The following is a 25628-nucleotide window of genomic DNA, read 5'->3' as shown; positions in this document are numbered from 1 at the left end:
ACTATACCAGCTCTGTTGATTCCGTTGTCTATTTCCATATTTAATTTACCATCTTCAGTAAAAATCGTGGCTAAGTAGCTGAAATGTTTTACTTGTTCCACAGGTTCCCCGTTCACAACACAATTGACAATTTCAACAATTCTACCTATTTTCATTGTAGTTTTTGAATTTAGTCAGGAACCCTTGTAGCGGATTTATTTAGAAGTATAACATCGTCCACATAAATCAAAGAGCTGACATTAATATCTCCAATTCTGATATGTTTAATACCACTTTCCTTCATAATGTGATCCATATATATAATGAATAACAGAGGGGATAATGTACATCCTTGTTTCACACCAGATTTAACAATAAACTATCTTCCTGTACTTCCTTCAATTCTAACTGCCGACTTACAACTCAAATACAGACTAAGTATTGCTTGATATAATGTCCCATTGACACCATATAACTGTAGTGTATTGAATAGCTTCTCTCTTGGCACCTTGTCATATGCCTTTTCCAGATCGACAAAACTTAAATACAGATCTTTGTTATATTCCCATGCTTTCTCAACTATTTGTCGTAAAGTGAAGATCTGATCCTGACAGCCTTTATTTGGCCTGAATCCAGCTTGTTCTTCACCAAGCTTTTCTTCCACAATTCTTCTCAACCGTTTCTCAAGTTTGCTTGCATAGATCTTGCCAGGAACACTCGGTATGGAAATACCTCTGTAATTCTCACATTCAGTTTTATTTCCCTTTTTATACATGAGTACTATTAGATCTCTTCTCCAATCATTGGGAATTCATCCCTCTGTCCAGGCTTTCTGAACTATGCAGTGCAGCCACTGTAAGACTCTAATACCACCATACTTCAGCATTTCTGGTCAAATATCATGTACTCCTGCTGCCTTTCCACATTTCAAGCCTTTGATTGCTTTTTCTACTTCAAGTATGGATATGTATTCCTGACTGCATGCCTGGGCAGTGTTTTTTACCACTGTGCTGTCATCACTGCTTGTTTCATTTAGCAGTTTTTCGAAGTAGTAACTCCATACTTCACGGATATCTTTTTCTCCCGTTTTCATGTCACCTTTATCATCTCTAACTCCTTTTACAGCACTCTTTCCTCCATTTCTAAGCTTCACTTCTTCAGCAACCTCCAGAATATCTTACCCTCTTCATGATATTTATTTTCTATGTTCTTGCCAAAGTTCTTGCCATGACTTTTGTTTAGCTAGTTTTACACAGTGTTTAGCTTTCTTGCAATTTTCTCTGTATTCTCTAAAAGCACAAGCTGACTTATTTGGTAGTTACTTTTGATATGCTTTCTTCTTTTCCTTCACTGCCTCTTTAACTTCCTGTGTCCACCAGGGAGTTCTGATTTTTTTATCTTTGCACACAACCTCACCACATGCCTCTCTGGCAGAATCAATCAATGTTTCCTTCAGAGTTTGCCACTGAATCTCCAAGGTTTGATTCCTGTTCTCAAACTCTTTCATTTTCTTTTCAATAATATTTCTGTATTTTAGTCTACAGTTTACATCTGAGAGCTGCTCAACTTTTATTCGCTTTAAAACTTTCTTACATGTTATTCTTTTCAATATGAAATTCAATTTTATCCTGCTCAAGACTAAATAGTGATCACTTCCAATTTCAAATCCTCTGTAGACTCTGGTGTCCTGCACCAGGGAGAAAACATCACTATCAACAATAACATAGTCAACAAGACTTTTCTTATTCCTAGCCTCTTCTCTCCACGTGAATTTGTGCTCATTTTTATGTTGGAACATGGTGTTAGTAATAACCAGTCCATGTCCTGAGCAGAAATCCAATAGATATTTGCCATTATTATTAGCTTTGCTCTTTTCTCCAAATTTTCCCAAAATATTTTTGTATGTCTCACAATCATTTCCTACTGTGCTATTTAGATCCCCAACAAGGACCAACTTTTCCTTTTTCATTGTGTCAGTTGCTTTTTCTAAAGCCTCAAAAAATTCCTCCACTTCTACCCTAGCAGAACCTTCTGTGGGACCATAGGCACAAATAAGTCTCATTGTCCAGTTCCCCATTCTCATATTTGCCCACATTACTCTACTTGAGACTGACTGCCATTCAAGAAGATTAGCCTCGTATTTTGTGTTGAATACTATGCTACTCCTTGTTTTCCTTGATTGTCATTGCCTGAATATAACATTTTGTATTTATTGTTCAGAAAGATCTCACCAGTTTTTGTCTTTTTTGTTTTAGTCACCCCTATTATGTTGATCTGGTACTTATCTAATTCCTCAGCTAGCTCTATTTCTTTGCCATTCAGGCTTCTTATTAAATCATATATTTACAGTAAATTATAAAATAAATATACTGATTTGGAAATTCAATTTATGAATTTCATATATATGAAAAAATGATGTAAACTGTTTTTAAAAAACTAAGTGACTTCCTGATACAAAATGATCTGAATCTTCATAAAATTGTTTAAGAATACATAGAGCATTTGTTGAATCTGCAGAATATTTTTCAGTGCAAAGAAAATCATACAACTGGATTAAAAACCCACTTAATTATTGCCAAAATGAAAATTTATCAAGGAAAGAAAGGGAATGATTAATTGATATATCTACAGATTTGACCTTAAAAATTAAGTACCAAGGAAGAACTTATTGATTTTTGGTGGCAAATTTAGTGTGAATATCCTGAAGTGTCTGATCAAGCAAAAAAGATTCTTATGCCTTTTGTCAACTTATTTAGGCAAAAAGGATTTTTTCCAATGTACACAGTGACAAAAGCAAAATACAGAAATAAAATGGATGCAGATGCATAAATGTGTTTGCAACTTTCATCAATAAGACCAACCATGGATTTTCTTTGTGGCAAAATACAAGCACATTCAAGTCATTAAACTAAAGTCTAACTTTTCATACAATTTGTTAATCACGTTAGAATAAAATTTATTTGTATGTATTTGTATGTAAATATATTATTTTTATTTAGTTACTAAGTAATAAATGGGTTCATTAATGCATTTATAAATAGCTTTTTAGAGTGTATTAAATGCATTATTGCCACATTAAATGGCACATTTTGTTCAAATGAAATGAATTATCATAATCATCATCAAATTCCTGACATGTACACTAAAGAGGTGTACAGGATATGATAGCACTACATGAAAAATTTACATCATTACTAACTTCCTATCTACAATTTTCCTCCAAATCAGTCTGTTACTTGTCAAGACTCCAATATTATCATTAACAGATCTTATATTTCTATCGACCAAGGCACATTGTACCGTATCAATCCACTTATATCTTGGTCTTACTCTGGGTCGTTTTCCTGCAACCTGGCAGATAACACTTGTTTTGCTAATCTTTCCTCGCCCATTCTGATTAAGTGACCATACCACCTGAGATTAGCTCTGCTAACGCACTCCTGGATGCTTACAATGTCTAGCTCTTTCCTAATATCCTCGTTTTAATATGATATTGCCATTCATGCCATCTGTTCCCCCTCTAATCCTTCTCAAGATTCTCATATCTGCGATCTCTAGTCTTTGGTCCAGCATTTTACTTCTGACCCAGCTCTCATATTCATAAGTTAAAACTGGTTTGAAAACTGTCTTGTATACAGCTAATTTAGTGTTCTGACTAATTTCTCTCTTATTCCATATGAATTTATTCAATTGACTTAATACTATACCAGCTCTGTTGATTCCGTTGTCTATTTCCATATTTAATTTACCATCTTCAGTAAAAATCGTGGCTAAGTAGCTGAAATGTTTTACTTGTTCCACAGGTTCCCCGTTCACAACACAATTGACAATTTCAACAATTCTACCTATTTTCATTGTAGTTTTTGAATTTAGTCAGGAACCCTTGTAGCGGATTTATTTAGAAGTATAACATCGTCCACATAAATCAAAGAGCTGACATTAATATCTCCAATTCTGATATGTTTAATACCACTTTCCTTCATAATGTGATCCATATATATAATGAATAACAGAGGGGATAATGTACATCCTTGTTTCACACCAGATTTAACAATAAACTATCTTCCTGTACTTCCTTCAATTCTAACTGCTGACTTACAACTCAAATACAGACTAAGTATTGCTTGATATAATGTCCCATTGACACCATATAACTGTAGTGTATTGAATAGCTTCTCTCTTGGCACCTTGTCATATGCCTTTTCCAGATCGACAAAACTTAAATACAGATCTTTGTTATATTCCCATGCTTTCTCAACTATTTGTCGTAAAGTGAAGATCTGATCCTGACAGCCTTTATTTGGCCTGAATCCAGCTTGTTCTTCACCAAGCTTTTCTTCCACAATTCTTCTCAACCGTTTCTCAAGTTTGCTTGCATAGATCTTGCCAGGAACACTCGGTATGGAAATACCTCTGTAATTCTCACATTCAGTTTTATTTCCCTTTTTATACATGAGTACTATTAGATCTCTTCTCCAATCATTGGGAATTCATCCCTCTGTCCAGGCTTTCTGAACTATGCAGTGCAGCCACTGTAAGACTCTAATACCACCATACTTCAGCATTTCTGGTCAAATATCATGTACTCCTGCTGCCTTTCCACATTTCAAGCCTTTGATTGCTTTTTCTACTTCAAGTATGGATATGTATTCCTGACTGCATGCCTGGGCAGTGTTTTTTACCACTGTGCTGTCATCACTGCTTGTTTCATTTAGCAGTTTTTCGAAGTAGTAACTCCATACTTCACGGATATCTTTTTCTCCCGTTTTCATGTCACCTTTATCATCTCTAACTCCTTTTACAGCACTCTTTCCTCCATTTCTAAGCTTCACTTCTTCAGCAACCTCCAGAATATCTTACCCTCTTCATGATATTTATTTTCTATGTTCTTGCCAAAGTTCTTGCCATGACTTTTGTTTAGCTAGTTTTACACAGTGTTTAGCTTTCTTGCAATTTTCTCTGTATTCTCTAAAAGCACAAGCTGACTTATTTGGTAGTTACTTTTGATATGCTTTCTTCTTTTCCTTCACTGCCTCTTTAACTTCCTGTGTCCACCAGGGAGTTCTGATTTTTTTATCTTTGCACACAACCTCACCACATGCCTCTCTGGCAGAATCAATCAATGTTTCCTTCAGAGTTTGCCACTGAATCTCCAAGGTTTGATTCCTGTTCTCAAACTCTTTCATTTTCTTTTCAATAATATTTCTGTATTTTAGTCTACAGTTTACATCTGAGAGCTGCTCAACTTTTATTCGCTTTAAAACTTTCTTACATGTTATTCTTTTCAATATGAAATTCAATTTTATCCTGCTCAAGACTAAATAGTGATCACTTCCAATTTCAAATCCTCTGTAGACTCTGGTGTCCTGCACCAGGGAGAAAACATCACTATCAACAATAACATAGTCAACAAGACTTTTCTTATTCCTAGCCTCTTCTCTCCACGTGAATTTGTGCTCATTTTTATGTTGGAACATGGTGTTAGTAATAACCAGTCCATGTCCTGAGCAGAAATCCAATAGATATTTGCCATTATTATTAGCTTTGCTCTTTTCTCCAAATTTTCCCAAAATATTTTTGTATGTCTCACAATCATTTCCTACTGTGCTATTTAGATCCCCAACAAGGACCAACTTTTCCTTTTTCATTGTGTCAGTTGCTTTTTCTAAAGCCTCAAAAAATTCCTCCACTTCTACCCTAGCAGAACCTTCTGTGGGACCATAGGCACAAATAAGTCTCATTGTCCAGTTCCCCATTCTCATATTTGCCCACATTACTCTACTTGAGACTGACTGCCATTCAAGAAGATTAGCCTCGTATTTTGTGTTGAATACTATGCTACTCCTTGTTTTCCTTGATTGTCATTGCCTGAATATAACATTTTGTATTTATTGTTCAGAAAGATCTCACCAGTTTTTGTCTTTTTTGTTTTAGTCACCCCTATTATGTTGATCTGGTACTTATCTAATTCCTCAGCTAGCTCTATTTCTTTGCCATTCAGGCTTCTTATTAAATCATATATTTACAGTAAATTATAAAATAAATATACTGATTTGGAAATTCAATTTATGAATTTCATATATATGAAAAAATGATGTAAACTGTTTTTAAAAAACTAAGTGACTTCCTGATACAAAATGATCTGAATCTTCATAAAATTGTTTAAGAATACATAGAGCATTTGTTGAATCTGCAGAATATTTTTCAGTGCAAAGAAAATCATACAACTGGATTAAAAACCCACTTAATTATTGCCAAAATGAAAATTTATCAAGGAAAGAAAGGGAATGATTAATTGATATATCTACAGATTTGACCTTAAAAATTAAGTACCAAGGAAGAACTTATTGATTTTTGGTGGCAAATTTAGTGTGAATATCCTGAAGTGTCTGATCAAGCAAAAAAGATTCTTATGCCTTTTGTCAACTTATTTAGGCAAAAAGGATTTTTTCCAATGTACACAGTGACAAAAGCAAAATACAGAAATAAAATGGATGCAGATGCATAAATGTGTTTGCAACTTTCATCAATAAGACCAACCATGGATTTTCTTTGTGGCAAAATACAAGCACATTCAAGTCATTAAACTAAAGTCTAACTTTTCATACAATTTGTTAATCACGTTAGAATAAAATTTATTTGTATGTATTTGTATGTAAATATATTATTTTTATTTAGTTACTAAGTAATAAATGGGTTCATTAATGCATTTATAAATAGCTTTTTAGAGTGTATTAAATGCATTATTGCCACATTAAATGGCACATTTTGTTCAAATGAAATGAATTATCATAATCATCATCAAATTCCTGACATGTACACTAAAGAGGTGTACAGGATATGATAGCACTACATGAAAAATTTACATCATTACTAACTTCCTATCTACAATTTTCCTCCAAATCAGTCTGTTACTTGTCAAGACTCCAATATTATCATTAACAGATCTTATATTTCTATCGACCAAGGCACATTGTACCGTATCAATCCACTTATATCTTGGTCTTACTCTGGGTCGTTTTCCTGCAACCTGGCAGATAACACTTGTTTTGCTAATCTTTCCTCGCCCATTCTGATTAAGTGACCATACCACCTGAGATTAGCTCTGCTAACGCACTCCTGGATGCTTACAATGTCTAGCTCTTTCCTAATATCCTCGTTTTAATATGATATTGCCATTCATGCCATCTGTTCCCCCTCTAATCCTTCTCAAGATTCTCATATCTGCGATCTCTAGTCTTTGGTCCAGCATTTTACTTCTGACCCAGCTCTCATATTCATAAGTTAAAACTGGTTTGAAAACTGTCTTGTATACAGCTAATTTAGTGTTCTGACTAATTTCTCTCTTATTCCATATGAATTTATTCAATTGACTTAATACTATACCAGCTCTGTTGATTCCGTTGTCTATTTCCATATTTAATTTACCATCTTCAGTAAAAATCGTGGCTAAGTAGCTGAAATGTTTTACTTGTTCCACAGGTTCCCCGTTCACAACACAATTGACAATTTCAACAATTCTACCTATTTTCATTGTAGTTTTTGAATTTAGTCAGGAACCCTTGTAGCGGATTTATTTAGAAGTATAACATCGTCCACATAAATCAAAGAGCTGACATTAATATCTCCAATTCTGATATGTTTAATACCACTTTCCTTCATAATGTGATCCATATATATAATGAATAACAGAGGGGATAATGTACATCCTTGTTTCACACCAGATTTAACAATAAACTATCTTCCTGTACTTCCTTCAATTCTAACTGCCGACTTACAACTCAAATACAGACTAAGTATTGCTTGATATAATGTCCCATTGACACCATATAACTGTAGTGTATTGAATAGCTTCTCTCTTGGCACCTTGTCATATGCCTTTTCCAGATCGACAAAACTTAAATACAGATCTTTGTTATATTCCCATGCTTTCTCAACTATTTGTCGTAAAGTGAAGATCTGATCCTGACAGCCTTTATTTGGCCTGAATCCAGCTTGTTCTTCACCAAGCTTTTCTTCCACAATTCTTCTCAACCGTTTCTCAAGTTTGCTTGCATAGATCTTGCCAGGAACACTCGGTATGGAAATACCTCTGTAATTCTCACATTCAGTTTTATTTCCCTTTTTATACATGAGTACTATTAGATCTCTTCTCCAATCATTGGGAATTCATCCCTCTGTCCAGGCTTTCTGAACTATGCAGTGCAGCCACTGTAAGACTCTAATACCACCATACTTCAGCATTTCTGGTCAAATATCATGTACTCCTGCTGCCTTTCCACATTTCAAGCCTTTGATTGCTTTTTCTACTTCAAGTATGGATATGTATTCCTGACTGCATGCCTGGGCAGTGTTTTTTACCACTGTGCTGTCATCACTGCTTGTTTCATTTAGCAGTTTTTCGAAGTAGTAACTCCATACTTCACGGATATCTTTTTCTCCCGTTTTCATGTCACCTTTATCATCTCTAACTCCTTTTACAGCACTCTTTCCTCCATTTCTAAGCTTCACTTCTTCAGCAACCTCCAGAATATCTTACCCTCTTCATGATATTTATTTTCTATGTTCTTGCCAAAGTTCTTGCCATGACTTTTGTTTAGCTAGTTTTACACAGTGTTTAGCTTTCTTGCAATTTTCTCTGTATTCTCTAAAAGCACAAGCTGACTTATTTGGTAGTTACTTTTGATATGCTTTCTTCTTTTCCTTCACTGCCTCTTTAACTTCCTGTGTCCACCAGGGAGTTCTGATTTTTTTATCTTTGCACACAACCTCACCACATGCCTCTCTGGCAGAATCAATCAATGTTTCCTTCAGAGTTTGCCACTGAATCTCCAAGGTTTGATTCCTGTTCTCAAACTCTTTCATTTTCTTTTCAATAATATTTCTGTATTTTAGTCTACAGTTTACATCTGAGAGCTGCTCAACTTTTATTCGCTTTAAAACTTTCTTACATGTTATTCTTTTCAATATGAAATTCAATTTTATCCTGCTCAAGACTAAATAGTGATCACTTCCAATTTCAAATCCTCTGTAGACTCTGGTGTCCTGCACCAGGGAGAAAACATCACTATCAACAATAACATAGTCAACAAGACTTTTCTTATTCCTAGCCTCTTCTCTCCACGTGAATTTGTGCTCATTTTTATGTTGGAACATGGTGTTAGTAATAACCAGTCCATGTCCTGAGCAGAAATCCAATAGATATTTGCCATTATTATTAGCTTTGCTCTTTTCTCCAAATTTTCCCAAAATATTTTTGTATGTCTCACAATCATTTCCTACTGTGCTATTTAGATCCCCAACAAGGACCAACTTTTCCTTTTTCATTGTGTCAGTTGCTTTTTCTAAAGCCTCAAAAAATTCCTCCACTTCTACCCTAGCAGAACCTTCTGTGGGACCATAGGCACAAATAAGTCTCATTGTCCAGTTCCCCATTCTCATATTTGCCCACATTACTCTACTTGAGACTGACTGCCATTCAAGAAGATTAGCCTCGTATTTTGTGTTGAATACTATGCTACTCCTTCTTTTCCCTGATTGTCATTGCCTGAATATAACATTTTGTATTTATTGTTCAGAAAGATCTCACCAGTTTTTGTCTTTTTTGTTTTAGTCACCCCTATTATATCGATCTGGTGCTTATCTAATTCCTCAGCTAGCTCCATTTCTTTGACCTTCAGGCTTCTTATGTTGATTGTACCAATCAACTCTGGTGATGTTGAGTTGGGGTGTGCTTTCAGATTTGTTCCAGTTGCTGACTTTTCACTGTTTGCCCTGGTTCCCTGGCAAAAACAATGGGAGCCTTGTTTAACTGGGCGACGCCCCAGCCGGCATGAAATTTTGTCATGTTGTACCATCATTTTCTATATTGGTTTAAGCCAATAAGAATACAATTTGGTTGGCTAAATCCCAAATTGCCAGCCCATCCTCGTTCGTTCAGTATCCAGGTAGATACCCAACAAGGTGCACCACGAGAAGGTGAGGATTGGACATTAGGTCAGAAGCATTAGTCGGTTCTGCGCATTCCTTTAAAGGCTATGTGGAGGTCTCCTCTCAGTTATAAAGCTTTGACCCTTAAGCACCCCTGAAATGAAATGAATTATATGAAATGTATTTATTACTGGGTTTTGCACTGATTTTCACACTGAAAAGGATTCCTTGAGTGTTTCAAATCTGAAGACCACTATTTTATACCTAATCAAAATTATAGATAAAATATGTGGATGATGTCTTTATCATTGAAAATTTGGTCAGGCTCAAAAAAAACTCTCCACAACTTCACTGATATCCTCAGTTTAAATCACAGAATCCAATTCAAATGAGAAATAGAAAAGATAGATCCATTTCCTTCCTGAATGTTCTCATCTCAGTCGAATCAGAAAAAAAATCAAAACCGGTTGGTATCTACATACCAGTTCTCACCTCCACCAGGCACCAAAACAGGCATTATCATTATGATATCCAGTAATGATAATGCATATTATCATTATAGTGTGAATATTACCATTGCATATTCCAAGAAAACCCAACAACCACAAAAGACCAGTTTACTTATCTTACAAAGATGTTACAGACAAAATAGCAAAAATCTACAATAACAACATACCTTTAACAACTTCTTCTATATACTTATCTCCTTTCAAACTATTCATTCCAACCAATATAATATTATTCACTCATTCTAATTGATTAGATATTGCATTCAATCATGTCATGAGCCTTCACTACCAAAATTCATGCTTTCATTGCTTGCTTGCTCAATCAGTATTTCCCTAATAATCTCAAGTAAAAAAAAAAAAAAAAAATCTGTACCTGATAATCTGGCCTTAACCCAGTGTGAATGATGAGATTACTATTCGTCATTAAAAACTAACATGTTTTCCAGCCACATAAAAAATAAATAAATTAATTAATTAAAATAAGATTTAGCATTGATGTAGTTTCGTGTTGTGTGTATACACACAAGACTACATCAACCTACTAGTCTGTGTGATTACACACACACATTAGTAGGATTAACAGTTGACCAAATTAGTAAACTAGTATGCTAGTGTATACTGTAATGTAGCTGGAGAATGTCCAAGTGATATCATCGAAGTTCTTCTTCTAGTTAAAAGACACAGTTTAACATTAGTAGCTGATCACCATAGCTAAGGCATTAAGACAAGGTACTTATATCCAAAATAAAGGCTGAGGATATTACTATTCTATTTAAGAGCACAGGGTAGCTGGAGATAAAGTCATAATTAATTTTATTTCATTTGTGCCCTGGTTGATCTATTATTTAAATTAAGAAATACTGTTAGCCACCTGAAACACAGGTTATATTGGCCATTCATATCCTTGAGATCTTTAGACCATCATTACCATTGGGATTAGGGTAGAAGATTAGAAATGCATAAGTTTTTTTTGTTTTTTTTTTTAATTTGCATTTGTACCATGTTCAGATAGGAAGAAAGGAACAGATGCCTTTCCAATAAATTTTATTAAGTGTGTTCAGGGCATAATCAGAAAGGCTTGATTTCCCTTGATTAGTATATCTGATGTGTTCCCATTTCTTTCACATTTGGAATCATGCATTCTGTTTCACCTATACAGAACTACTAGTTACAGGTGCAATAGATATAGCATGCTACGGGTGGGCTGGGGGAAGGCCTTGGAGAAGTTGAATAAGTTCTTTAATGTCCACCCAAATTTCAGTATGCAAATAACATTTCTTCCAGTATTCCTGAAAGTAAAGAATAGTTATGATTTTACTGCATTTTTTTTTTTTTAAATAGTCTTTGGGAAACTTTTTTCTTGTGTGAAAACCACTGTTCATAAAGTTTTGTGGATAATTTGTACAAAAGAGTAGAATATTATCATAATGTATACTGATCACCATTATTAACAAAAAAAAAAAAAAAATTAAGAACTATCCACTTTGGTTCTTAATTACATGTTAGTTATTTCCTATGTTTTTTAAAACAGATTTACTGTATAAAACTTTATAATTGTCATAAACATTTAAGATGATAACTTACCAATAATTACACTTGAAACTGGCATATGTTTCTGTGCAACTTGCAGCCAGCCACCAGGAGCAGCACATAAATCAATTAACACTCTTGATTTCTGAAGAAATTCAAATCTTCTATTCAGCTGAATCAATTTGAATGCAGCACGAGATCGATAACCTGTAATTTATCAAGCATTAAGATTTAATGGATTATAGAAGGAGGAAAAATTATTTCACAGCAAACAAGTTTTTTGTTGTTGTTTTTATAGTAAAGAAAGCATAGAATAAGGTTATCAAAATCTTCATCACAGCATGCCATGAAAAAACAATTCTCATTAAATTGTCTCAATTAAACACAGCTATGAGGACATTAGACTCTTCAGGTAAAAATACTTGGTGCTTTGATTTCAGTCATAGTGCTTGAGGAACATTTATAAGAGCTTCTCAACCGAGCTGGGTTTCAGATAGCAGTGGAATGGTTTTCATCATACAAAACAGATAAACTAGCCTTGCGATATACATACAGTACATTCATAATGTAGAGTTGCTGTCCCTGACACCAGGCTGGGAAATGGGTAGAATTAATAAGGTAGGGAGGGGGGAAGAATATAAAATCTACTACACATAAAAGAGGGTCAGCTCAAATAGTGTCAGGTGAAATGTATATTTTGATGTCAACCATAAGCTGCAAGTTGATAAATAGCTGTCAATCTGGTGAACTAATAAAGCTTAATATGTTTTGTTTTGTGATAATTTTCATGATTTCTGAAATTATGAACCTATGAAAATTATGAAATGATTAATTATTTCCCATTATGTGTTTGTATTCAATTTTGTTTGAAAATAGACATAATGGCAAGTAAAACATATGATTTACTGAAAAAGGCATACGGAAATGTTGCAGATGGATGTTCACAAGGATAGTTCTGGTGTAAACAAGAAGGAACCCAAATCAAAACTGGTGTGTACCCTGCATAAACACAAGAAATAATTAAACTGTTGATGGAGAAAGTGAACAATTAGTTTGAAATAATTCATGATTAATTGTATGCAATATGAACAAGTAACAGTACCCTGCTCATCATATGCACTGAGTTATATGCCACTACAGGGATGAAAACTAACTAAATTATGATAATATACAAATATTTCCCATTATATGTCTCATAAATTACGGGGGGGGGGGGGGGGGGGGGGGGGAATTAAACATTCAAAGATAACTAGATATAAATATGTGCAAACAATGGCTATCATCTAGATCAGGGGTCGCCAAAGTCATTTGCCCGTTGACCCCTTCAAACGTTTCTTGACTTTTTATCGACCCCCTATATTTTACTATTACATAATTATAATAGGACAAGCAAAAAAAGACGCTTATGTGAGTTTTTAGTTGTTTGTTTTATAGTTAATGTTTATTGTATGTATAATATAGTATATATTATTATATTACTACTACTATTACTATCACTAGTAATATCGCTGGTATTACTAGTGATATTAATAAACTACTGGTATTACTACCAGTGCTGCTCAACTCTTCAACATAGAGAAGTTTAGTTCGTGAATGAATAACGATTGAATTATAATATGTATGTTGATGAATTTTAGACAATTAACGCTCACTTGTATGTCGATGTGCAAAAATGAGACTGGGATCGAATACTTGTAAGTATCAGTAAATAAGAACCACGCATGTGTTGTAATCTCGCTCCCACTGTGCCGGCCGGCAGGAACTACCAACATCCGTTTATTGGTAAATATGTCATTTTGGCCTACTTGATTGGCCTCATTAACTATTTTCATGACCTTACTTCATCTTACAGGTCCTATTCATGGACCTGTAAGATGGAGGTACTGATCCCACGATTCACTCTTAATTGCGTTGTCATTACCTCCATGTCTTTTATCATGGAGGTAATCCAAGTTAACCGAATTAAATATTACCCATACAATGATGTCTTATATTTTTCTGTCGACCCCCAATCGACCCCTAACAATGTCATATCGACCCCTTTGGCGACCACTGATCTAGATGCTACACTACAGATTAAAATTATACACTATTAGGAAACTTAACCACAAACAAGAACATCTGTAACATAAAAGTTTTTTAAAAATTTTTTTTTAAATGATTAGGCATAAGAACTTAAAGTTGCATTAACTGATATTATGATAAAATTATTTTGCTTATTTCAAACAACTTAATATAACAATTTCCCAAATATTGAATATTGAGACAATCATTATGGTTAATACTATTGAAGTGCAACAAAGTCTTTGAATAAACATTCATATTTGAATACACTTATGTTCTAACAGTTTGGTATTTGACTAAGGACCTCATGAATAGACCTCCACTCCATGTTAAGCAAGACCAGACACTTATGCAGTTCAGAAAGCCTGGTGTAATCAGGATGTTCTGTAATCCTGTGCACCAATAAGTAATAAGTCTGTCCAAAGCAAAAACAGAAAATCTGGTAGACTGGTGGGTACAGAAAGAAGTTTGAGTTCATCTTTGATGAAGGTAATAATCGTGTTAGTAATTTTATGTTATAAGTGCACTTGTGTTTTTGTTTCCTAAAAGTGTATTTTAGGGATGGAAACTAGTTAATATCTAATATAGTTATATGCTTCTGTTATCTTGTATACAGTAACAGTATGCAAGTTAGCAGAAGCAAGTGAAATCTCTTGCTTCTGCTAACTATAGACTAAACAACTCGAACTGCTTTGTGCACTAAATGCATGCTCATGCATCTAAACTCAACCAGCATTTTTTTGACAAAAACAAAACACTCAAAGCTAACAATATTCTTATTCGCTCAATTGATTTTACCACATATCAGTACATCAAGTATTCTACTGATATATACCAGAAGTGGTGAGCTATGGAAATTTTAACAAAGTGCTTGCATCACGCATCGTAAAAAAAAATTAAAAAAAAAAAATAAAAAAAAAAAAACGTATTTCACACAAAAACTTTTATTAATACAGCTTGTGTACAAATTCCAAACAAAAAGTATGAGAGGACAATCAACCTATAAAGGCTATCATTTTTAAACAAATATTTCATGATCTAAACATGAAATATTTGCACACAATCAACTGTGTTAATTTATCTTACATAAGAAACACATTTTTTAACTATCAAAATATAATAAGAATGAAAACTTTTATAATCTTTTATGAAACATTTGATTGGCTACTGGTTTTACCATACGATTGGATACCAGAAGGGAGAAGGGTAAAGATAGCGCATATGCTTATATTATTTTCAAACTTGGGCACATTCGTTATGGAGGAGTTGAAACAATAATTCCAAATAATCTATACACTGCCGAATAGACTGATTTTTGTTAGGTTACCGTATGAGTTTGTCGCTTAATATGTTTCAAAAAAAATTTTAAATAAAAAAGTAAACAAGAAGAACAAGGGGCTTGCAAATTTGAGAAAAATTTAACAAAGGGCTCACGTGAGCCCCTTATAGCTCACCACTGTATACCACTGAACTTGCGTCTATCATTCCTCCACTTTCCATTATACTTATTAAAACACGAGCAGTGACTGCCTAACATTTTACAGTCCAACTGCAAATCTGACTGTAAATGATATCAAAATTAGTGATGTTAATCTCAGCTCATTATCTTAAGCAGATGATGTTATACTTCTAAATAAGTATAAGTCACAAGATTCCCCAACTAAACTGTTGTGATTAATTTGGTGTAAAATCATCAATAAAAAGACAAAGACAATGAAATTAGGAAGAAAGATTGAAAGCATCAACTGTATCCTGAATGGAAAACCTACAGAACAAGTAAAACATTTCAGCAAGTAAAGCATTTCATTATAATTTCCAAATTAAATATGGAAATAGACAACAGAATTAGTAAAGCTGGTATGGTAGGAAGTCAGCTGAATAAATTTATATGGAATAAGAGAAAAATTAGATCAAAACACTAAATTGGCTGTATACGAGACAGTTTTCACACCAACTTATGGATCTGAGAGTAGGGTTAGAAAAAAAAAACACTTGATCAGACTGGCCGCTACAGATATGAGAGTTCTCAGAAAGATTAGGAGAGTGGACAGGTGGCATCTATGGCAGTATCAAATTAAAAATAAGGATATTAGGAAAGAATTTGACATTGTTAGCATTCTGGAACGTGTTAGCAGAGCTAATCAGAACTCTGCTAACAGAAGAAAATATTAATTCAGCTAGGGATGCATGTAGTGAAGTTGTCTGCAAGCATACACAAAAATAAGAATACCATGGCTGACAAGAAGTTACAGAAGCATTCCCATAAGAGAAGAAAGCATACTGAAAGTTACTAGATAATATGTTGGCAGACATCCTAAAAGAATAGGGAAAAATGTATGAAAGCTAAGCTGTGTAAATGTAAAAAAAAACGTAAAAGTAAGATAAAATAGTAATATAAAAAATAAAAGTAAAATAGTAAAAGCAAACAAAAGTCATGGAAAGACTTCAGTAAGAATATAGAAGATAAATATCAGGAAAGTAGGAAAATGTTCTGGAGGCTATTAAAAAAAGCTTAGAAATAGAAAAAAAAGAGCCAATGACATTTAAACAGGGGTACTCCTAAACTGAAGCAGGCGATATAGCTGTATTATAATAGAAGAAAAAGAGTACTGTAAAAGGAATCAAAAATGATAAAGGTGACATGAAAGATGAAGATAAGGTTATCCTAGATGTCTGGAGTTATTACTTTGAAAGACTTAAATGCAACAAGGTGATAAAACAGTAGTAGAAAATTTTCAAGAGAAATATAAACAGAAGTACATATCAATACTTGAGGTACAAAAAACTTTCAAAAACTTAAAATGTTAAAATAATCTACTTCAGCTGAAACTTTTAAGTTTCAGCTGAAGTAGATTATATATATCACCAGAAATGTGGAAGGATAAAAGATTTACAGCAGCTACACTATATTATTCAGAAGGCCTGGTCAAAAGGTCAAATTTCCAGTGATTGGAGTAGAGCTCTCATAGTATCCATCTATAAAAAAAAAGGAAATAAAACATGAGAATTACAGAGAAATTTCTCTAAATGTTCCAGGTAAGATTTATGCAAACATACTTGCAAAGTGTTGAAAAAAACTGTAGAATGGAGAAACTTCGAAATGTTTCAACCAACTTAACAAGTTGAATTCAAGCCAAACAGAGGTTATTAAGATCAGATTTTTACTTCATGACAAACAGTTGAGAAATCATGGGAATACAACAAGAATCAGTACAATTTTTACAATACAATAGTACAAGAATCAATTTTTAAATCTGGAAAAGGCATACAACTAAGTGCCAGAGAAAAGATTTTCAAAACCCTACAATTATATGGGATACATGGAATATACTGAGCAATACTATATACAAGTTGCAAGTTAGTTAGAACTGAAGAAAATACAGAAAGCTGGTTTCATGTAAGAATCAGGTCTAAGACAAGGCTGTATGCTATCTCCACTCTTATTTATCATTTATATGTATTGCATTATGGGGGAAAGGGGAGGATGTTAAACCTGATATTAGAATTTGAGATATCAAACTTAAGCTCTTTGCGACTTGCACTGCTTTTAAACACATCCAGTGCAAGTCGCAAGGATTCCCTAACTAAATTGAATAACAGTTGTGAAAAATTTGGCATTAAAATCAGAAACGAAAAGATCAAAACTATGAAATTAGGCAAGAACATAGAAAACTTCAGCTGCATATTCAACAGGACAAGTAAAATATTTTAACTATCTACGAACAGTTTTTAGTGAAGTGGAAAATTAAATTTGGAAATAGACAACAGAATAAGCAAAACTGGTATGTTGAGTAGCCAGTTGAATAAATTTATATGGAATAAGAGAGAGAAATTAGCCAAAACACTACACTAGCAGTATACAAGACAGTGTCCAAACCAGTTTGAGTTGTTGATGTGAGAGTTGAGTTAGAAACAAAAAAAATAAATAAAAGATTAGAAACCACAGATATGAGAGTTCTGAGAAAAATTGAGATCTGAAGATGACATCAAGAAATGGGAAGAAACTTCACATTGTTTATATTCAAGAATGTGTGAGCAGGACTAATCTGGGTGGTATGGTTGCTTAAACAAAATGGGTGAGGAAAGGTTAGACAAAAAATACCCAGAGGAAGAGCAAGGACTAAGAGAAATGTTTCAATCAGGTGTAACTCAGAATAAAATATTAGATATGACAATATTAGAATGCCCAATACTTATTTAGAGTAAAACTGTTTATAGAAAATTAAGGTAAACTTAATCATGTAATGCTGTCATAGTAGCCTGAACATTCCTTGAGGGAACATATCATAAATTGATGATAAAAAAATAAATATCACATTGAAAAGAACGATATCTAAGAAAGTTTTAAAAAAGCATTAAAGTAGAGCAGCTTTTGCGGGTGAATGGGTAAAATCAACTATATAATAATTATTTTTTTTTTAAATTAGTTTGAAAATAAGAACGAAACCTTGAAGTTTTAGTGTCAAATTCATCTTTCTGAGTGGCTCAGGTATGGAACTATGTGGTGAAATTGTTTGTAAATGGAAAGCATATCAAAAGTTCCTAGCAAATAAATCAGCAGATGCCCCAAGAGAATACAGAAAAAAAATGCATAAGTCAAGCTAAGTGTAAAAGTACCTAAACAAAAGTTGCAGGAATACTTTGAGAATGGGATAGGTGAAGGTTAGCAAAACAGATGTTTGATGCCAAGATGGCAGGAAAAAGATCCAGAAGATGACCAAGAACTAGGTAGACTGATGCAGTCAGAAGTGTCCTAGAAGACAGAAATATAAGATCTGACAATACCGAAGTAAAGACAGGTGATAATGATTTGAAGGAAATTTTTGTTAGGACATTAATAATAAAGTAAACTTAATAGTGTAGTACTGCTGTAGTATCCTGTATACATCCCTTAAGGATACTGATGAAGGAGACATGTGGTCTCCTTCATCAGTCTTACCACATGCTAAGTCTTACTCTGGTGAGTAAGATAGTAGCCTCCAGTAGTTTGTTATGCATGGAGAGTAACAGAAGTATGTAATGTACTGGCTAAGAGAAAGGATGTGGCAGTGCAGCTAGTAAGCGAATTTTAAGGAGTGATATGATATTGTTTTGTCTAAACAAGACCCCCTGTAAAATCTCTCATGGAAAAATTTTGCTTTGCTAATTTTTCGCAATCAATTTTCCAGTTTGTTTTCTCAATATTTAGTAATATTTAAAATATAATGTACTAAATAGAATGTTACTGTAAAAGTGCATTTACATTGACTAAGTAGGGATTATGCCAGATTAGCGATGACAAAATACCAACCAAAGGTTGCAAGGAAATGACATCATCGCTAAAGGCTAATCCCGAAAAGACAGCATAGAGAACAAAGAGCGACATTTTGCATAAAAGGAGATTGTGGCTCTTGGCTCAGAGCTTTTTTCTGCTCGTCACTGAGGCTTTTTATCTTCCCGTCGTTGAGACCTTTTGTTGCAGAGGCTCTTCTCCCATTGCCGGTTTTCTACTTGTCGAGAGCCATTGGATCTTCATCTCCAAATCGCAGCAGGATGTTTTCCTCGTCAATAGCTCAAGCTTAGTCTCCAGATAGAGAGCAGTTACACGCAATCCTCGCAGTAACTAAGGCTGATTCCATATCGAATGTCCAACGGAGGAAAGTTCTACAAAAGACCACCTATGACGTCCAAGCAGCAGGAGAGTTAATCAGAAGGAAGACAATACTAACCTGATGAAGTATGCTGTAACTTGTTTGGACTCTTTATTCATGGTAAATATGTAAGTAGGCATAGTTTTTGTAATTGTTATGAAAAGTGTATCTCGGAATTGTGAATGTGATTACAAGAAATCGATTGTAAACAGGTGCTAACTAAGTTCACAAGTGTTTGTGGGAAGATTGTTTAACTTGTATAATTAAATAATGAATGTGTGCTTAGTTATAATATAGGGAACAGTGCTATTAGAATTTGTATGTAGTTAGACAATTATTAAGTCAGTATTTAAGGGAAGGATTTTGTTAACTTGTATATGCAGTGAATGAGTATGTGCATAGTTTATGTCTAACAAGTTAACCCAGTAATTGTACGAATTGCGAGCTTGATTATATAAATTGCATTCCCTATTTGTAAAAGGGACGAGTGAGATAATTTCACAGTATCTCATGTGTAATGTACTTCTTGTCTAGTTTAAAATAAATGTTTTTGTTTTGTAACTACCTGGCCTGTTCTTTAGCTAATGCACTATTTCCAAAAAAAATGCAAACCTGAGGGCATAATAAGGTACGAATAGTCACAACTTGCATATAGAGAAATAGGATTCAGTTAGTGATTAATTCCTGTTTTTCCTCACCCTAACTTTCAAACAATATTTAGTCAAATTATATGGCACAGTCAAAAATAAAATAAATTTTCTAATTTGATTTGTATGAGAGTGGGGAACTGCATACGTTAAATAAACAAAGTTTGTTGAATAGCAGGAGGTGGCAGAAATTCGTCACGGTAGGATTAACTTTGAGAAGTTTCTGTAGTTGATAGTATTAACTTTGAGAAGTTTCTGTAGTTGATAGTATTAACTTAGTGAAGATGAACAGAGTAAAATTAAGTTAAGACAAATAAGTTAAGATAAATAAATTAAGTTATTTACAAAGGCCCATAAGACATTTAATTTAGTTAATTAACATTATTTTACACCCCCATGATAAGTCTCATGATACCATGGACATCCTAAATAACAATTACTGCAAGATATCAATTAATGGAGAGTAGTGGAAATGTTCCATCTAATAAATGATTTTTAATATGGGTTTTGCTGTTGTCAATCCATAAGTAATACTGCTTATATCATCAAATATGGATGACCAAATTTAGATAAATTCAGATAGTATAAGTAAATTCAGTACTTTAGTGTACATAGGTACTGATATGGTACAGGTTCTGCAACACCCCTATGATTCCAAGATATAAAGGAAAAAATAACAGTAAATAAATATCTTCACTAAATTTACCTGTTTCTTTGGCAAGATGATAGAACTTATCTTTTCTCTGTTTTCCAATTTTTGTTTTTTTCCCCATTTTTCTAGCAGAACAATGCTTAAAAAAGAATAAAAATATTATGCATTAAAATATTTACTAACAAACACTGGATGAACAGTATTTATAAAAACATATGTTTAACCACCCAACCAGCTGTGCTAATGGATAAAATATATTTCAATGGTATCACAAGGGGGGGGGGGGGGGGTACTGCAATTTTAATGGTATGCTTTACATATCTGTTTTGGCTGATATAAATATCCATCATGCATGGTTCAGTGATTAATGACCTGAAATATTCTGCAGCCCACATTAATAAAGAATTTTATAATAATAATAAAGATGTTAATGCACAGAGAAGGGATACATAAAAACTTGTTAATTATATTTGCACTGTTCAAAAAAATTCAAAAAATGGAATAAAAATTTCCATCAAGGTATTAAACTTTCTCTTACTGTGAACTTTAAGCACTCTCCTTTTTGCCGACAACCAAATAATAATAACAAATTCTCAAGATAACTTACAGAAAGCTATTTTAAATCTAAATGAGATATCCAAAGATTATGGTATGATAATATCAACGGAAAAATCAAAAACTATGGCCTTTAAAGGACAAGATCCAGCAAGAACTAAAATAGTAATAGATAACAAGATCTTAGAACAGGTGAATTCATTTAACTACCTAGGATGTATGATCACATATGAAAATGAAAACGATATAAACATAAAAATTGCAAAATATTCAAAAATAGCAGGTGTAATTAACTCTATATTTAAACCAAACCTAGTTCAAAAACAAACCAGACTAAAAGTATACAATACATTAGCCCTACCAGTCTTATTGTATGGAAGTGAAATCTGGACAAAAAGACAAACAAAGATTAATAACAGCAGAAATGAAGTTTATGAGAAAAACTGCAAAGTATACTCTATTTGATCACAAAAGAAATGAAGAAATTCTGAAAGAATTAAACCAAGATCAGTAATAGAAAAAATTAAAAATTATAAACATAAATGGATGGAACACGTTCAAAGAATGAAAATAGAAAGATTACCAAAACAAGCCTTAAAGTACAAGCCATTAGGAAAAAGAAAACTAGGACATTCTCTTAAATGATTCAACGATGACTTCTAAGGCCAGAACAGGCCACGCTAGGCCTAAATCCTTGATATGCATGATAATGAAAAAATTATCTAGAGAGAGAGAGAGAGAGAGAGAGAAAGAGAGAGAGAGAGATGCATCTCACAAAAAAGGAGAATTTACAGGTGTGTAGCTAGTCCCCCTAAAAATAAGCTGCTTCTATGCAGCACACTTTGCCTATTATTTGATGATGTTGTAGACATTTAAATTTTGTGTTAAGCTCAATGGCCTGTCATGACCAAATTACTTGGCTTTCACAAACCTGCTTACAGCTTATGATAGGTCACTTAATCCTATCTGCTGCACTGTCTACTATATCTGTAAACTGTGTGCATGTTCTTCTGACCAGTTTGCCTGTTTGCAGACTGAAAACACTGACACCTCTGTACGAGACTGGCTAGCTCACCGAGCGGACTCAAAAAGCCCTCATAAAAGTTCATCATGTCCTACAGGATTAAATCCAAGTCTTTCTATATCAAAGGGCAAATTTAATACCGACCAAGATACGAAGACGCTATATATTATAAATAAATAATATTTATTTATAATTGCTTATAACAATGGCACAAACAATAGGCAAAAATCCCTTTTCAGGATGTATGTTAAAAGTATGCATCTTAGGTGATTTTGTGTAATGTCCTTGATGCCATCAAATCTCAGCCTTTTAATATTTTGAACTTTAGGAACAAAAGTTACATGACACTATCTCCAGAAAATTAGGACTATTATACTTGTAATGTTCCATTTTGGACAAATGGAACATATGCACAACTTTGATAGGTTTCTTGGAGTTCAGGTGCTGGTAGAGCGGATTCAGATGTGTGACCAAGATGGTGACAGGTCTGTGAAATGCTCTCTATGAGTTGCAGAGTTTAGTTTACAGACAGAGGAGTCATGAAAAAAACTTGTAAGTTACTAAAGGAATTCTATAGAATTCCTTTAGTTTGACAGTAAAGTATAAGTCAGTATAAGATAAGACACAAAAGAAAAATTTCAATACATGAGTAGTGGACAAGGAACAAGAGGTCTCTCCTGGAAGTTGGGTAAGAGTGCAGTTAGTAAGGGTGCATGGACTAAATTCTTTGTTTGGAGAGTGGTAAAGGAATGGACTGGATTACTAGAGGTAACTGAGTGCCTGTGGCTTGTCCGAAATCAGTCTCTTTACTCAATGGAGAAGGTACTTGTATAAAATATAATAGCTGGAAAGCCAGAGCTTTTAAGTTTCATTTTTTTTTTAGTTTTCTGGTGGCAATAATGTTAAATACTGAATTTTTTATATATATATATGTGGCGATCAGCTTTTACTCGGTTGTTATACATTTGAAAAAAATAGATTTAATGACTCCAAGACCGAGATAACATATAAAGATTTTAATGATAAATACTACTAGTTTCGGCATATAGCAGCCTTCTTCAGGTATTTATAAAGGAAAGGAATACTAATAAACATTGAATTATTTAAACAAACTGGAAATTACAGGTACAAATTGCCTCACATAATCGATACATAAAAACGTTGTATTTTTCAAGTTGTTCCAACTGGCGTGCCATTGGCATGCTGCAGTTATTCAATACTGGCGTTCATGTGAACTTGCACGCACAATTGCAACAAACAATGGCACGCCAGTTGGAACAACTTGAAAAATACAACATTTTTATGTATCGATTATGTGAGGCAATTTGTACCTGTAATTTCCAGTTTGTTTAAATAATTCAATGTTTATTAGTATTCCTTTCCTTTAGAAATACCTGAAGAAGGCTGCTATATGCCGAAACTAGTAGTATTTATCATTAAAATCTTTATATGTTATCTTGGTCTTGGAGTCATTAAATCTATTTTTTTCAAATATATATATAATATATATGTATGTATTATAATATATTTATATATTATAATATATTTATATATTATATATATATATATATTATTTTTATATATAATTATATATTTATATAATCTTTTATAAATATTTATATTTATATATTTATATAAATTATATATATATTTATATATAATAATAAAAATAATATTATTTTTATTATATATATATATATATATATATATTATAAAAAAAAGTGTGTCATTATAAAAATCTGGAATTACTCAAGCTTAGCTCTGCCGGAAATACAGATGTGAAAATCGTTTTGCACTGCACTTGACAACACGTGTTCTGTATATTGGTATTCATATTTCTATGCATGAATATCTCATAGTAACAGAATGCGAAACTTACTTGGAATAGCGATTATACTCTATATTTTACAAAACAGGAATGCTTCAAGCTATTTTAACTTTTCCAAAATAGTCTATATTCTAATTTTAACTGGAACAAAATGGTTTATATTACTGTGAAGACCGACATAACTATTTACTGTATGCCATGCACATCGGAGCATATCTAGGCGCCCTCTATCAACACTAAACTACACCCAAATATGTATACTACGCATAGAAAGGCCTGGATGAATGAAATCATCATGAAAACTTGCCCTTAAAAATGATGATAATGGTATTAAATTTAAGAATGATTGTCTTGGATCAATAAATATTACAAGAGTTCTCAAATGAGTAAATCCATCCGACAGCGTATTTAAAAACCTACCACTTTGAATATAGCAAAAAAAAAAAAAATTACTTCTTCACCGCATCCTCTGATACAAGTACATATCTTATTGTTAAATCGATTTTATGCTAATTTGGGATGTAGTTATTTCTTAAGTTGTTGAAGGGCACTGCTAATTCAACATAGCTGAATTATAGGAATCAAATTACACTGAATTTTTGCATGTCTGGATTCTTTTAATCTGAGAAGCTTGGCAGAAAAAACCTTCAATCGCCTTCCATTAGTTTCGCTAACTAAATTAATTTTTACACGGTCCTAAGGACAAATATTCTCCTCATTCTAATGCAGGTGTTTACAAAATTCCTTGTTCATTCGGCCACTCTTATCGAAATCAGAGGTTTAGACAGAAGCTAATTATATTAGAAACAGTATAAGTTGCCTGAGCCTTCGTAGTCAGTCAGTATAGATGAAGCCCTTTGGTCGAAAACACCTGGGTTCGATTCCCGTCAATGATATGAGGAACCTCTATCTGGTCTCTTTGGACGAAAGGTGAGTTAGCCGGTCTCACATGACGGTTGGGGGTTCACCCAGATACTCAGGTTTTTCATCCCCAGAACAGGCAATCCGGCCCTTGAACACACATGGATGTCAGTCATGAATAGGTCCCAGCCATATGCAGGTCCCGAGCGCAGATAAAATTGGTGTTTGGGGGGGGGGGGGGGGTTGAGAAAGCAACGGTAAACTTCCTGGTAAAAATCTCACCAGGAACACTTTGTGGGCGATGCCTACAAACTCACCTAGGGTCGGAAACGACTGAAGCGGAAAATGTTGTTTAAGAGGCAGCATATACTGTTTAGGTACACAAGGAGTCATGTTTGCAAAAATAAAAGACGAAAACT

The 25628-nt window shown here is 33.6% G+C and overlaps 1 protein-coding gene across 1 annotated transcript in view; it reads right to left on the bottom strand.

Annotated features, from left to right (window-relative positions):
• LOC150107785 (pre-rRNA 2'-O-ribose RNA methyltransferase FTSJ3) overlaps positions 1–24567 on the bottom strand; it is a 288470-nt gene extending 263903 nt beyond the window's left edge. The window contains exons 1-3 of the mRNA XM_090391539.1: positions 24400–24567; positions 20996–21080; positions 12003–12155 (exon numbers count right to left, since the gene is read on the bottom strand). Coding sequence (XP_090247665.1) covers positions 12003–12155; positions 20996–21062 — 220 coding nt within the window. The 5' untranslated portion in view covers positions 21063–21080; positions 24400–24567. The remainder of the gene's footprint in view (positions 1–12002; positions 12156–20995; positions 21081–24399) is intronic.
• Positions 24568–25628: the final 1061 nt, after the last annotated feature.

This window comes from Typopeltis vanoorti, chromosome 4 (assembly GCF_054136105.1).
Source record: "Typopeltis vanoorti isolate ZY-2024b chromosome 4, IOZ_Tvanoo_1.0, whole genome shotgun sequence".
Classification (NCBI taxonomy): Eukaryota; Metazoa; Arthropoda; class Arachnida; order Uropygi; family Thelyphonidae; genus Typopeltis; species Typopeltis vanoorti.
Note: the sequence above shows the minus strand (reverse complement) of the source record. Positions and strands in the feature narration are given on the sequence as shown.